At 41.1% G+C, this 13,076-nt stretch overlaps 1 protein-coding gene across 3 annotated transcripts in view; it reads right to left on the minus strand.

Moving 5' to 3' along the window:
* Nucleotides 1-8,357, minus strand: part of EIF2AK4 (eukaryotic translation initiation factor 2 alpha kinase 4) — a 108,001-nt gene extending 99,644 nt beyond the window's left edge. For 2 of the 3 annotated variants that reach the window (XR_004057248.1, XM_030930185.1), the window contains exons 1-2: nucleotides 8,139-8,348; nucleotides 2,841-2,953 (exon numbers count right to left, since the gene is read on the minus strand). Coding sequence is in view for 2 of the 3 variants with exons in the window: in XM_030930185.1 (XP_030786045.1) it covers nucleotides 2,841-2,953; nucleotides 8,139-8,282 (257 nt within the window). In the remaining variant the exon portion in view is untranslated. Of the gene's footprint in view, nucleotides 1-2,840; nucleotides 2,954-8,138 lie in introns of all 3 variants that reach the window. The other variant, XM_030930184.1, reaches the window with a different exon arrangement.
* Between the last annotated feature and the right edge of the window lie 4,719 nt (nucleotides 8,358-13,076).

A 13,076-nucleotide genomic window follows, 5' to 3' on the forward strand; every position in this document is an offset into this window, starting at 1 on the left:
TGGAATCCGGGGTTAGATTCCTCCCCTCCCAAAGAACTGGGATGGGGCTGAAATTTCCAGAATTTGGAATTTCCAGAATTCCTCCCCAAAGGTATGGGATGGGGCTGAAATTTCCAGAATTCCAGAATCTAACCCGGGAGCTCCTTTCACAGTGGTATCAAGGACTATTCTGCAGAAAAGCAATGTTTTCCTGAATCATATTCAAAAGGATAAGAATATTACCCCAAATTAAGCTTTTTGTCATAATTTAAAAAATAAGTAATCATTATATAGCAATGTTAACACGATGGTGAAAAATTCATCAATGATGCTAATTAAACTTCAAAGAAAATTCTAATGTTCTCTTTATTTCCTTGCAATATAATTCATAGTTTATGTAGCTGATATTATAATGTTTGCTTTTTAACTTTTTATCAGCATTTCAATGTTAAAAACAATCATCCCATAACATTTTTATCAAGTGGACACATTAAGATTTACCTGAATAGTTATCTAGTGCCATGATTCTTAACCAGGGGTGATTTTGGCCCCAGGGGATATCTGTCAACATCTAGAGACTTGTTTTGGTTGTCACAACCTGAGGAGAAACGTACTCCCAACATCTAGCAGACAGAGGTCAGGGATGCTACTAAATATCCCACAAAGCCCAGGACGGCCCCCACAACAACTGCCTACATGTCAGTATTGCCAAGGTGAAGAAACCTCGCTCTAGTGTTTGACATTTAGACTGCTTCCAATTGCTTTACTTTCACAAATAATGCTATAATTAATATTTTAGCACTTATATATGTTTAACATTATAGCACGTATACCTTTTTCTTTATTTTGATTTTTCAAGAATAAACACTTCGAATTCTTGAGGCTATGGTATAATAAAAAATTATATATTCGGTCTTTGATCCCTGTTCCTGGCACAGAGATCCTATTACCCTTGGAATTTCCTGAGCAACAGGGGTGAGAGGAGCATCTTATGTTTTTCATAACAAATCCCTTCCAACCATACTGGAGTTAGTGCTCATGCGGTAACTCTGGTCAGTACCTGGATAGCTTCAGGATTAGGACTGGTCACCAGAAAAACTAAGCCTTGATTACAGGGTGAGAAATTTCAATCCCATCCCAAATCTTTGGGGAGGAGTAGAGGGCTGAAGATCAAGTTTAATCACCAGTGGCCAAAGATTTAATTAATCAATCATCTCTATATAATGAAACCTCCATAAAAACCCCTAAACGACAGGGTTCAGGGAGATTCTTGGTTGAAGAACACAGGGAGGTGCTGGGAGAGTGCCATGCCTGGAGAGGGTATGGAAGCTCTGTGCCTCTTCCCACACACCTTACCCTTCATAATTCTTCCATGTGGCTATTCCGCAGCCGTATCCTTTACGACAAACTGGTAAATGTAACTCACAGAAACTGAGTTCTGTGACACATTCTAGCAATTATCGCAACTTAGGAGGGGGCAGTGGAAACCCCCAAATTTACAGCCATTTATAAATACTGGCTATAAATGGTCAGAAGTATTGGGACTTGCAACTAGCATCAGAAATGGAGGCAATCTTGTGGAACTGAGTCCTTAATCTGTGGGGTCTATGCTAACTACAGATAGTGTCAGAATTGAAGTGAACTATTGGACACCCACATGGTACCAGAAAAGGCATAATGTATTTGGTGTCAGGAAAAAAAAAAAAAAACCTAGAGAGGCACTGTCTTAATTTCCTTTCATAAATTTTTAATTATCTTTTCTCATTAATGCTTCATTAATATTTTTATAGTATGTATAGTATACCTACTATAATACTCTCAGTAGTTTTGGGGGCTAAGAATGGTTACTGACTTCAAGGAGCTCAATTTTGACCTATCTGTCTTTTCATATCCTCCCTATCACTTCTTAGGATAATAAATTCCATAAATTTACCACGCACTATGTAAAGCAGAGTTTCCTTTTATTTGTCCCTTTCCTTCTCAGAAACCTTCACTGGTTCCCCATCCAGTAAACTCAAACTACTTAACGCCATCCAGGCCAACCTGCCTTTGCATGTGGGATGTATGGGGAAAGATTACACCAAATATACATACTTAAGGGCTGATGGCTGGCTGGGTGCAGTGGCTCACGCCTGTAATCCCAGCACTTTGGGAGGCCGAGGCGGGTGGATCACGAGGGCAGGAGATCAAGACCATCCTGGCAAACACAGTGAAATCCCATCTCTAACTAAAAGTTCTCAACCAGAGGTGACATCGCCTTTAGGGGGAATTTGGAAATATGTAGGCTATTTGGTTGTTTCAATGTCTGGAGGACACCCGTGGCATTGGTAGGTGGGGGCCAGGGATGCTAAGCATCCTGCAGTGCACGGCACAGCCCTGCACGATGGACACTTGCCAGCAGTGCCCCACTGAGAGGCAGGACAGCTCCAAATACTCTCCCTCACTCTAGGCAGCAAAAGGTCATCTCAGGCACAGACTTGCTGAGTTTCTAATACCAACCATACTCTAACTATGTAAGTGCTTTCAATAGTCACCATGCCTCTATCGTTTCCTTCCAAATTTTTCCTCTTCCTAACTTATGAAGAAATAAATAAACAAAAGTTAACACATCAGATGAAGCAAAATAGTCACTGGGCAAATATTAGTATCTACAGTGACAATTTTATAGCTATAAACAGGCTTAAAATGAGACAGGTTTCATGAAAACATCTATTGCTGATGTAGTTTTGTTGAAATATAGGAAATGAAATTTTATGTGGAATGGGAGCAGGAAGGAGAAAATATTACTAATTTCAATCTGTTTCTATGTTGTCAAAACAGAAAACTGAAACCATGTCAAAGTCATTTATAAATGTACTCACACATCTGGATAGGTAGGTGGGCATTTAACCCTCAAATCCACTTTTACATATACTTCTTCACCAGTTAGGCCTTGGGGGTACAAAACTAAATTGATTTCAGGGGGCTCTTTGACCTAAAAGAGGAAAAACAAAAACTTTTTTTCATAGCTGTAGAGCCAATCATTAATGATTAAGATAATGATCATTTTAGATCAAAAGTTCTACTTTAAAAATATTTGCAATTATATTTTACATAGATTATCTGGCATACTTTCCAAAAGCATGATTTAAAAACAAAACCTGAGCCAGAGAAAATGCATTTTCCTTTTTTAAGTCATCTAAGGAACGAACCAAAATGTTCCACTCAGCTTCCATTCATTCGGATGTTACTGAGTTATTATGTCTGGGTGCTATCTGGGAGGCTGGGAGTGCAGAGGTAAATTGAGACAGACACAGTCCCAACCAGCTGATACAAACTAGAAGACAAGTGATTTCAAATAGTGATGAGTGCTGTAAATAAAACAAAGCAGAGTAGAGGGACATAGTGGCGGGCAAGGAGAAGATATCTAGACGGGGGGTTAGGGAAGGACTCTGTGAGCAGGGGAGATTTGAATTGAGATCTGAATACTGAGATATTAACAAATGAAAACCCTTGACAAGGACAGAACTGCATGTTTTCAATCAACTGCTTTTCATCAAATCACCAAATACCCTTGTTCTTCAAGTTATATACCCTTTTTCCAAAGTGCATTTGAAGTAGTTCATATTCTATGTATATAATGAAAAAGAGGAGTCTTGAGAGAAAAAATAATGGCTGAACACTCCCATGGCCCAGGCACCTCACCAACTTTGCAAGGCAGGTGCCATCTCCATTTTACAGATACAGAAGCTCAGGTTCAGGGAGTTTTACATTCTTGCCCACAGATACACAGGGACAGAGCTGGGATTCAAACCCAGCCTTGACTCCAAACCCTGTCTCCTCCCATAAGCCACTCTTTTATTATACCATCCTAAGTTGCTGGGATTGAGCCTTGATTTTTTTCTCCGAATGTCCTGGCAGGCGGGGCAAAAAGAGAAACGTGGTATCATCAGAAAAGAGAAAACCTAAAAATTATTTCAGGGAAGCAAAGTACTTAGCAACACTAAATGCTAACAGAAATTTATTAACATGAACCTTACAAGGAGTACCATATAATAAACACTGTTCTACTATGTGTACAAAATTTGTAAGATCACTTCTTATACGGCTTTATAATAATCCTTGACAAATGTGTGGGTCCTTCCATAAAGCATAATTCTGCAAATGTGGTCCCAGGAGGGTTAAGCACTCTTTGGTCCACAGGCCTTTCATCCACTCATTCACCCATCACACATCCATCACCCACATTTGTTAAGCACTGACTCTGTGTCAGGCACTGTGCTTAGTCCACAGAGGTGAGAACACGGATACGGTTCCTGCTCTCAAGGAACTTCAGTCTGGTGGGGGAAAACAAACATCATAAACATGTTAAGTGCAAGTTTAGAGAGTGCTGTTGAAGACATGACATGGTGCTCTCCTTAGCGAATGACTTGGGGTGTTAGGGTATGTAATTAAATGTGGTTATCAAAGAAGAACTATCTGAGGATGTAGCAGGATGTAGCACTTGAAGCTAAGACAAGCCAGAGACCAAGCATTCCAGACAAGGAAAAAAAGAGACTCAAAATACATTTGAGAATTATTTCATTCAATAACAATTTTTGAAAGTTTTTTGTTTGTTTTACCAGGCACTGGGTTTGTAGGGATGGCATTTCAAATGAGTGGAAGACAATGACAAATTCAATTGCCTATGTTTGTCTAGCTGCCTAGCTGGAGGAGGAGAGATGCACACGGGGAGGTGGCCTAGGCCCATACTTCGATGGAACGAAGAACTTAAAAAAAAAACTACTTATATCTTTATTTGATGAAAATTTAAAAATGAAGTCATGAACAAGTTAAAAGTAAACTTTGAAGAATTTGGTTTTTAGTAACATTGGAGCAGGGGGGGAAAAAAACCCCACAGGGACCATAACACAAAAAAAAGGTCATTTTGACTCTATTCACATTTTAAAAATCACATAAATTATGTAAACAAATGCATATGATTAGGAGAAAATATATGCATTATATGACCCAAAATGCTAATTTTCTTAAGATATTTAGCTCTTACAAATAAACAAGAAAATGGACCACAGGGTGGAAAAGTAGACCAAAGAGCATGAGCAGTTCACAGGAAAAGAAAAATCAACGGTTTGTAAACAAAGGTGTTCTAGATAATTTATAAATAAATAAAAATGAAAATGAGATATGTTTCCTTTATCTGGCAAAGATGAAAAAGTCTAACACATATAGTATTGTTGAAGATAAAGGAAAACAAACACCACCATACACTACTGGTGGATCCAGGGATTGAAGTTAAGTTTTTTGGAGGGATGTTTCCAAAAGCTATCCAATTACAAATGAGCAGACCTTTTGCTGTTGTGGAAAGCTAGCCAAAATAAGTTAGCAATTTGTAACTATCTATAAATTATAGATACTTTAAACTGGCAGTATCCAAACTTTTTACAAACGCAAAAGGTTTTAGCATGCACCTCAAAATGTTATTTATAAATGATATACATACACTACTAAACTGAAATTTATATGACAACACATCCCCACTAAAAGAAGTTGGAAAAAAACATCTAACCTGAATTTATTGGCAGTAAATTTAGCCTGGACTAACATGAGGTTAGTAATAGTGTTTATCTGTTCAGTGTGAAATTTGAGTATTTCTGTGTTTCATTGTGTTTGATTTTCGATGCTGCCCCAGACACTGAGGAAGGTATTAGGTAACGTGTGTAATGTGCACACATAAACGTGAAAAGAAGCACTTCTGAGTTCTGAAACCCATCAAGTTTTGGATAAAAGGCTGGGCATGGTGGCTTACACCTGTAATCCCAGCATTTTGGGAGGCGAGGCGGGAGGATCACTTGAGGTCAGGAGTTCGAGACCAGCCTGGCCAACATAATGAAACTCCGTCTCTACTAAAAATACAAAAATTACTCACGTGTGGAGGCAGACACCTGTAATCCCAGCTGCTCGGGAGGCTGAGGCACAAGAATCGCTTGAACCTGGGAGGTGGAGGTTGCAATGAGCTAAGATTGCACCACTGCACTCCAGCCTGGGTGACAGAGAGAAACTCCCTCTCAATAAAGAGTTGTGGATAAAGGATTTCGGACCTGCATCACTTTTCCCTGGCAAATAGCAGGTGATAATAAGTGCTTGTTGAATGACTAAACTCTGATTCATCCTTGGGACCATCAATTACTTGCCTGCCGGGCCTATGAATGTGTTGAGGCCATTTGCCCTGTGTACAACAGGCCACAGACAGCTATTTAAATTCTTCTGCCTGCCTTCTATAGTTTTTGCTTTGGTTTGCCTAGTCTTCCATCTTGTTATGAAAGCCACCAGCTATAAATTCTTGGGGTTACCAATATCACGATCTAAAAGAAGTTGCTTTTTTTCTTCCATTTTTCTGCAGCCCCAGGAGCAGACAACTAAGCTTGTACAAAGTAAACAAACTGGTTCAGAACGAAGCCTTAGGGACTTTGTGTTGAGTCTGGTGTACACTTCGAGACACCTATTTTGGCTGCCTGTTGGGCCTACTTCCTGATTCTCAATGTTTGGGAACATCGAAGTTGCCCAATCACCAACTTCTGTCATGTCAAGGGGAATATTTATACTTTTACTATTTCGGGTTACAAGTAACTTCATATTAAGCATTAGAAAAGTAAGCTCCCTGAAGGCAAGGATTTTTGTCTGTTTTGCCCATAGCTGTATTCCTAACGCCTAAAACAAATTTCACGAAGGAAGAAGAACCCTGAGTTTGAGGGAGAATATTTTGCCCTGATAGCTCCAGCAGATGGTATTTATTGAGGAAATCCTGGATGTGTAGATAAAGCAGATGTTGTGAAATGCCAGAGTTAAAAGCAGATGAAGAGGCCAGGCGCGGTGGCTCACGCCTGTAATCCCAGCACTTTCAGAGGCCAAGGTGAGAGGACTGCATGAGCTCAGGAACTTGATACCAGCCCTGGCAACAGAGCAAGACTCTGTCTCTATAAAAAATTTAAAAAATTAACCAGGTATAGTGGCATGTGCCTGTAGTCCCAGCTACTTGACAGGCTGAGGCAGAAGGACTGCTTGAGAATAGGCTGCAGTGAGCCGTGATCATGCTCCTGCACTCCCGCCTCGGTGACAGAGCAAGACCCTGTCTCAAAAAAAAAAAAAAAAAAAAAGCAGATGAAGTTAGAAGTATGTTTTAAATGATAATATAATAACATTCAGAAACAGTTTGGTAGATCAACTCTTCAAGGATGGGGAAAAAACTGTCAGTATAAATAATTTATAATGTGCCTTAATTTCCAGACAAAAAGGCAAAATAATATTTTAAAGGCAAAATAATATTTTAAACAAAATGCCATTTTAAAAAGTCTAAAGCAAGCTGGTTCAACCCGAGGCCCATGGGCCGCATGCAGCCCTGTATGGCGTTGAATGTGGCCCAACACACATTCGTCAACTTTCTTAAAACATTGAGGGTTTTTTTTGCGATTTTTTTTTTTTTTAGATGATCAGCTATCGTTAGTGTTAGTGTATTTTTTGTGGCCCGGGGAAGCCAAAAGATTGGACACTCCTGCTCTAGACTCAGTCTAGAACCCTCTCTCCACTACAGCTAAGATGAATGTGTGCTATATTCTGAGCTAAATGTCTTAGAGGAAGGTGCAGACGTATGCAAAGATCCCCCGTATCGGAAAACACAGTGAGGATACCTGGGGAGTACAGCGGGAATTATGCGGCGTGCAGATTTGAATGCATGTATGAAACGAGAATTCTGATTGAGGACGTTAAGGCCTGTGCGAGCACCCAAAAAGCGTTCTCAGAACAAAGTAGCAACGGGTGCGTATGAATGTGCTGTTGTATCATCCGCGATGGCTTTCGGGGGGGAAAAAGGACAAGGTTGGAAGGAGGCAGATACATTACGGGATGTAGACAGGAATAAGAAGCAGTGCCAGGTAAGAGAGAGGAATCCCGGGGAATTCCTCTGGGGAAATCATGGGGAAAGGGCTGTGGAAGAATTCGGCCTAGGTGGGATTCTGGAGACCAGCTGCAGGTGCAAGAACTAAAAGTGAGCACGGGTGGAACCTGAGGGATGAAAGACTGCACGATCTTAAAGCGGCGGCCCTATCTGGAAGTGTCTGGGCTTTGGCCCAGGGCCGGGGGAGGCCAGGGCATACCAGCCCCGGCCTGACAAGCCACGTTCCTACCGGTCCGCAAGCGTCCGGCCGCAGGTCTTGGAAGTCCGCGCCATAGATGGCCTCCAGGGCCTGTAGTTCGTGGTCCTGTCGTTGCGGGTAGCTCTCCGGAGGCTCGTCCCGGCCGCGCCCGGGGGCCCCACGGCCCCCAGCCATGGCAGCGCTGCGCCCAAGGCGGGGCGGCCTTGCCGGGGCGGCGGTGGGCCCCCGGCAGCCTGCGGGGCGGGGCTCCGCGCTGGGGACAGACTGTGGGCGGGGCTCCGCGCTGGAAACGGGCTCGTGGGCGGGGTTCCGCGCCGGGCTCTGGCTGTGGGCGAGACTCCGCGCGGGAGAAGGACTCGTGGGCGGGGCTCGACGCCGCCGGGCGGGGCCAGGCTAGGGGGACGGGCCGTGGGCGGAGCTGCGCGTCGGGAGCCAGCTCTGGAGGCTCCAGAGGCCCAGGCGAAGGAAGAGGGCCGCAGGACAGCTTTGCCCACATCCTGCTGGGAGAAGGGGAGCAGAGGAACTCCACGAAAGTAAGAAATGAATCACACAGATAGGAATGAAAACGCCACATTGTATAGTTTTCACGAAACAAGTATCTTTAACAGAAGTGCTTGCTGGAACTTCTCCACCCTGGCATTTTTTTTTGGCGGAGTTTCGGCTCTTGTTCCCCAGGCGGGAGTGCAGTGGTGCGATCTCGGCTCACTGCAGCCTCCGCCTCCCGGGTTCAGGCGATTCTCCCGCCTCAGCCTCCAGAGTAGCTGAGACTACAGGCGCACACCACCACGCCCGGCTAATTTTTGTATTTTTCGTAGAGACGGTATTTCACCATGTTGGCCAAGATGTTCTCGATCTCCTGACCTTGTGATCCGCTCTCCTTGGCCTCCCAAAGTGCTGGGATTACGGGCATGAGCCACCGCGCCTGGCCAGGAAACTCTTAAAGGGCAGACGTCGATGAGTTCTGAAGTCACTTCTAGTTTCAACTTGAACCTCCTCAGAACAAGACTACTGGGAGTAAAAATTGTGACCGCCCCCCCACTCTCCTTCCTCCACTTTAGTACCCCCAAACTTACTCTCTTAACCACAGATTCAACACTCCCACGTATGTTCTCTGTCCCTACATTCCACAGCTTTGGGGAATTTTCAAGTACCACCTTGAAAATTTAACTGAAAACTGTCTTTCCACTCAGGCATCTTTGTGAGCTACCTTCCCATGAAGAGAATTATGTTCCCTTCCCAGTTCACTCAATGTGAATTTAGGGAGTCTTTGTGTTATATCCTGCCTCGAGTCGTCGTTTTTCAAGTTTATAAAATAACCTGTCTACCCAGACATTGTTATTGCATTTCATCTTCAGTAACTTACTAATGCTGCATGTCCATTTAGAATAATCCTATTGTACTAACCCAAGTTAGGTTTAAGTGACATGTTTCTTCTGTCTACCTTGCTTACTCCTCCACTGTTCACTAAATAATGATTGTTTAAATACCTTGCTGCCATTTATCCACTCAGTTCTGGCCAGATAACTGCACTACCTTGACCCAAGGCCAATTTAAATCATCATCTTCCCTCTGCTGGAGACCCGTTCCTTCTCCAGTGATCTCTGACTAGGCAAATGGCACCAGCCAACTGAGTGGGATTCTGAATTCCCTTTCTCTCAACTCACATCCAAATAGTCACCACTTCTTCTGTCCATCCGCTACACTCTAACCCATTGCCACTAACTTAGTTCAGGCTACTGTCACCAATTCCCTGGGTTACTTCAATAGCTCTCTTAATTAGTCACTGTCTTCATTCTTGTGCCACATTAAGCTATTCTTCCTATTGCAGTCAGAGTAATGTTTCTAAATTGCAAATATGGCCATTGCACTCTAATCCTTAAAATTATTCCATTTCTCTATTAGTCTTTTTTTTAAATTTTTAAACCTATATTTATGAAAATGTCAAACATACATAGAAGTAAACTCCTCTGTACTCATCATCCAGCTTCAACAACTATAGATATTTTGTCAATCTTATTTCATCTCTTCTCTCCATCCCTCAGGAGTGTTTTTTAAATCTCAATCATATAATTTTAAAAAATAAATACCTAAGTATATATCTCTAACTAGAAAAGGAACCAACATAACACACTACTAACCTTATGCCCTAAACATGTAACCATTTGGCCAGGTACAGTGGCTCACACCTGTAATCCCAGCACAAGGTGGAGGATCACTTGAGGCCAGGAGTTTGAGACCAGCCTGGGCAACATAGTGAGGCCCCATCTCTACAAAAAATAAAATAAAAAATTAGCTGGACAAGGTGACATGTAGTCCCAGTTACACAGGAGGCTGTGTGGGAGGATGGCTTGAGCCCAGGAGTCCAAGGCTGCAGTGAGCTATGACTGCACCACTGCGCTCCAATCTCGGCAACAGAGTAAGACGTTATCTCTTAAAAAAAATTAACAATTTCTTAATATCATTTAATACCTAATCTATGTTCAAATATTTCCATTGTATAAAATTAGAATCTATACTGGATGCTGGACCTATAAAAGATACAATTAAAACAAACAGCAAAATTTGAAAGGAGTCTGTGGATTAGATAGCAGTATTATACCACTGTTGATTTTCTAACTTTGTTGTACTGTTGACATGTAGAATAGTGTCTTCCTTCTTAGGAAATTTCCAATGCAGCATTAAGGGGGCAGTGATATATTAAATATGCAGTTAGCTCCCAAATGATTCAGGAAAAAGAAGAGAGATGATGCTAAATCAAATATGGAATGTTGAACATTGGAGAATTTAGGTGAAGGATATATGAGAGCTTTTCGAATGACTCTTGAAACTTTTATGTAAGTTGGAAATTATTTTAAAGTCAAACTTCAAAACAAAAATGAAAAGAAATCATCAAAGTGTTTTCCAAAGTGGTTGTACCATTTTATATTCCCATCAGTTTATGGGAGTTTCAGTTGTTCCACCTCTTTGCCAGTAATTGGTATTGTATTGTTTTTAATCTTAAACATAGTAATTGGTGCTTAGTAGTTTCTCAGTGTGTCTTAACTTGCATTTTCCTAATGATTAATGATGTTGGGCATCTTTTCACATGATTATTTCCCAGTCATATATCTTCTGTCTTCTGTTTTTGTTCACATCTTTGGTGCATTTAAAAATTTTGTTTTTGTTTTCTTACTAACTTTTGAGAAATATTTTTATATTCTGGACATGTCTTTTTTTTTTTTTTTTTCTGAGATGGAATCTCGCTGTGTCATCCAGGCTGGAGTGCAGTGGCACGATTGCGCTCACTGCAACCTCTGCCTCCCGGGTTCAAGCAGTTCTCCTGCCTCAGCTTCCTGAGTAGCTGGGATTACAGGCACATGCCACCACACCCTGCTAATTTTTGTATTTTTAGTAGAGACGGGGTTTCACCATGTTGTCCAGGCTGGTCTTGAACTCCTGAACTCATGATCCGCTCACCTTGGCCTCCCAAAGTGCTGGAATTACAGGTGTGAGCCACTGCACCAGGCCGGACATGTCTTTTATCAGATATATGATAGGCAAAAATATTCATCCGGTCTGTGGCTTGCTTTTTCATTCTCTTAACTGTATTTCAAAGAGCATGTTTCTTACTTTAGAGAACATTTAATTTGTCATTTTTCTTATATGAATTATATTTTATAGTCATATCTAAGAAATATTCACCTATCCCAAGGCCACAAAGGTTTTCTTCTATGTCTTCATCTAAATAGTGTTAGATTTTACCTTTTGGCCTATCATCCATTTTAGTTAAAAACTTAAGCATATACCTGTTATATGAAACAGCAATTCCATCCCAGGCATTTACGCAAGAGAAACAAAAGCGTATGTCCATACAATGACTTGTATGTAAATATTCATAGCACCTTAATTTGTAATATCCCAAACTGGAAACAAACCAAATGCCCATCAACACAAGATGGACATATTGAGGTATAAACAAATTGAGGTATATCAGTACAATGAAATACTATTCAGCAATAAAAAGAAATACATTATAGATATAGCAACAACATAGACTAACTCAAAATAATTATGCTTAGTGAAAGAAGCCAGATGTAGAGTACATACTACATAATTCCATTTATATAAAATTCTGAAAAATACAAATTTGGTAACAGAAAGAAGATAAGTGGTTGCCTGGGGATAGGGAGGACACAGAAGAGCCAGGTGGAGGGATTAAAGAGGAACAAGAAGAAACTCTTGGTAGTGATGTATGTATACATTCATTATTTTGATTGTGGTGATCATTTCACAAGTCTGTGCATATATCAAAACTTATCAAACTGTGCAATTTAAATATATGCAATGTGTTTGTTACATGTCTATTACACCTTAATAAACTGTTACATGAAAAAAGAAAAGGTCATTTTGTTTTGTTTTGTTATGTTTACAGTGGTTTGTTTGAATCAAAATTCAGACAAGGTTCACACATTGCATTTGGTTGCTGTATGTGCAATACAGGGTTAACTGAGCAGGCTTGGGATGTATACACTCTGTATATTTAAAAGAAAAGATTGACCCTTGACTGGCTCCTGGGAGATAACCTCTAAGTCCTTGAGACATTCTGCCTCATAAGAATGTCTTTGTATACTTGGGGTTCACAAACCAACTCATCAGGACACTCCAACATTTCCTTATTATCCAAGTACTTCCTAAACCTTTAGATCAGTACTCCAAAGAAGAGTCTCTAATCCTATATGTCCTCCTTGCTCCCCCAAACTACATCTCCCGGTCTTGCTGCTTGCCCTTGACGTTCCAAAGAGAAGCTCTCAGATTTCGATCACAGTGTCCTAAATTTTAAAACTGCAAGCCCTTTCCCCTTCATTCTTGAAAGATATTTTCATTGAATATAGAATTCTGGGCCAACAGTTATTTTCTTTCAGTACTTGACAAATATTGTGCCATTTCTCTCTGACCTACATGGTTTCAGTGAGAAATCTGTTATCAATC

The sequence above is a fragment of the Rhinopithecus roxellana genome, chromosome 5 (genome assembly GCF_007565055.1).
Source record: "Rhinopithecus roxellana isolate Shanxi Qingling chromosome 5, ASM756505v1, whole genome shotgun sequence".
NCBI classification, from domain to species: domain Eukaryota; kingdom Metazoa; phylum Chordata; class Mammalia; order Primates; family Cercopithecidae; genus Rhinopithecus; species Rhinopithecus roxellana.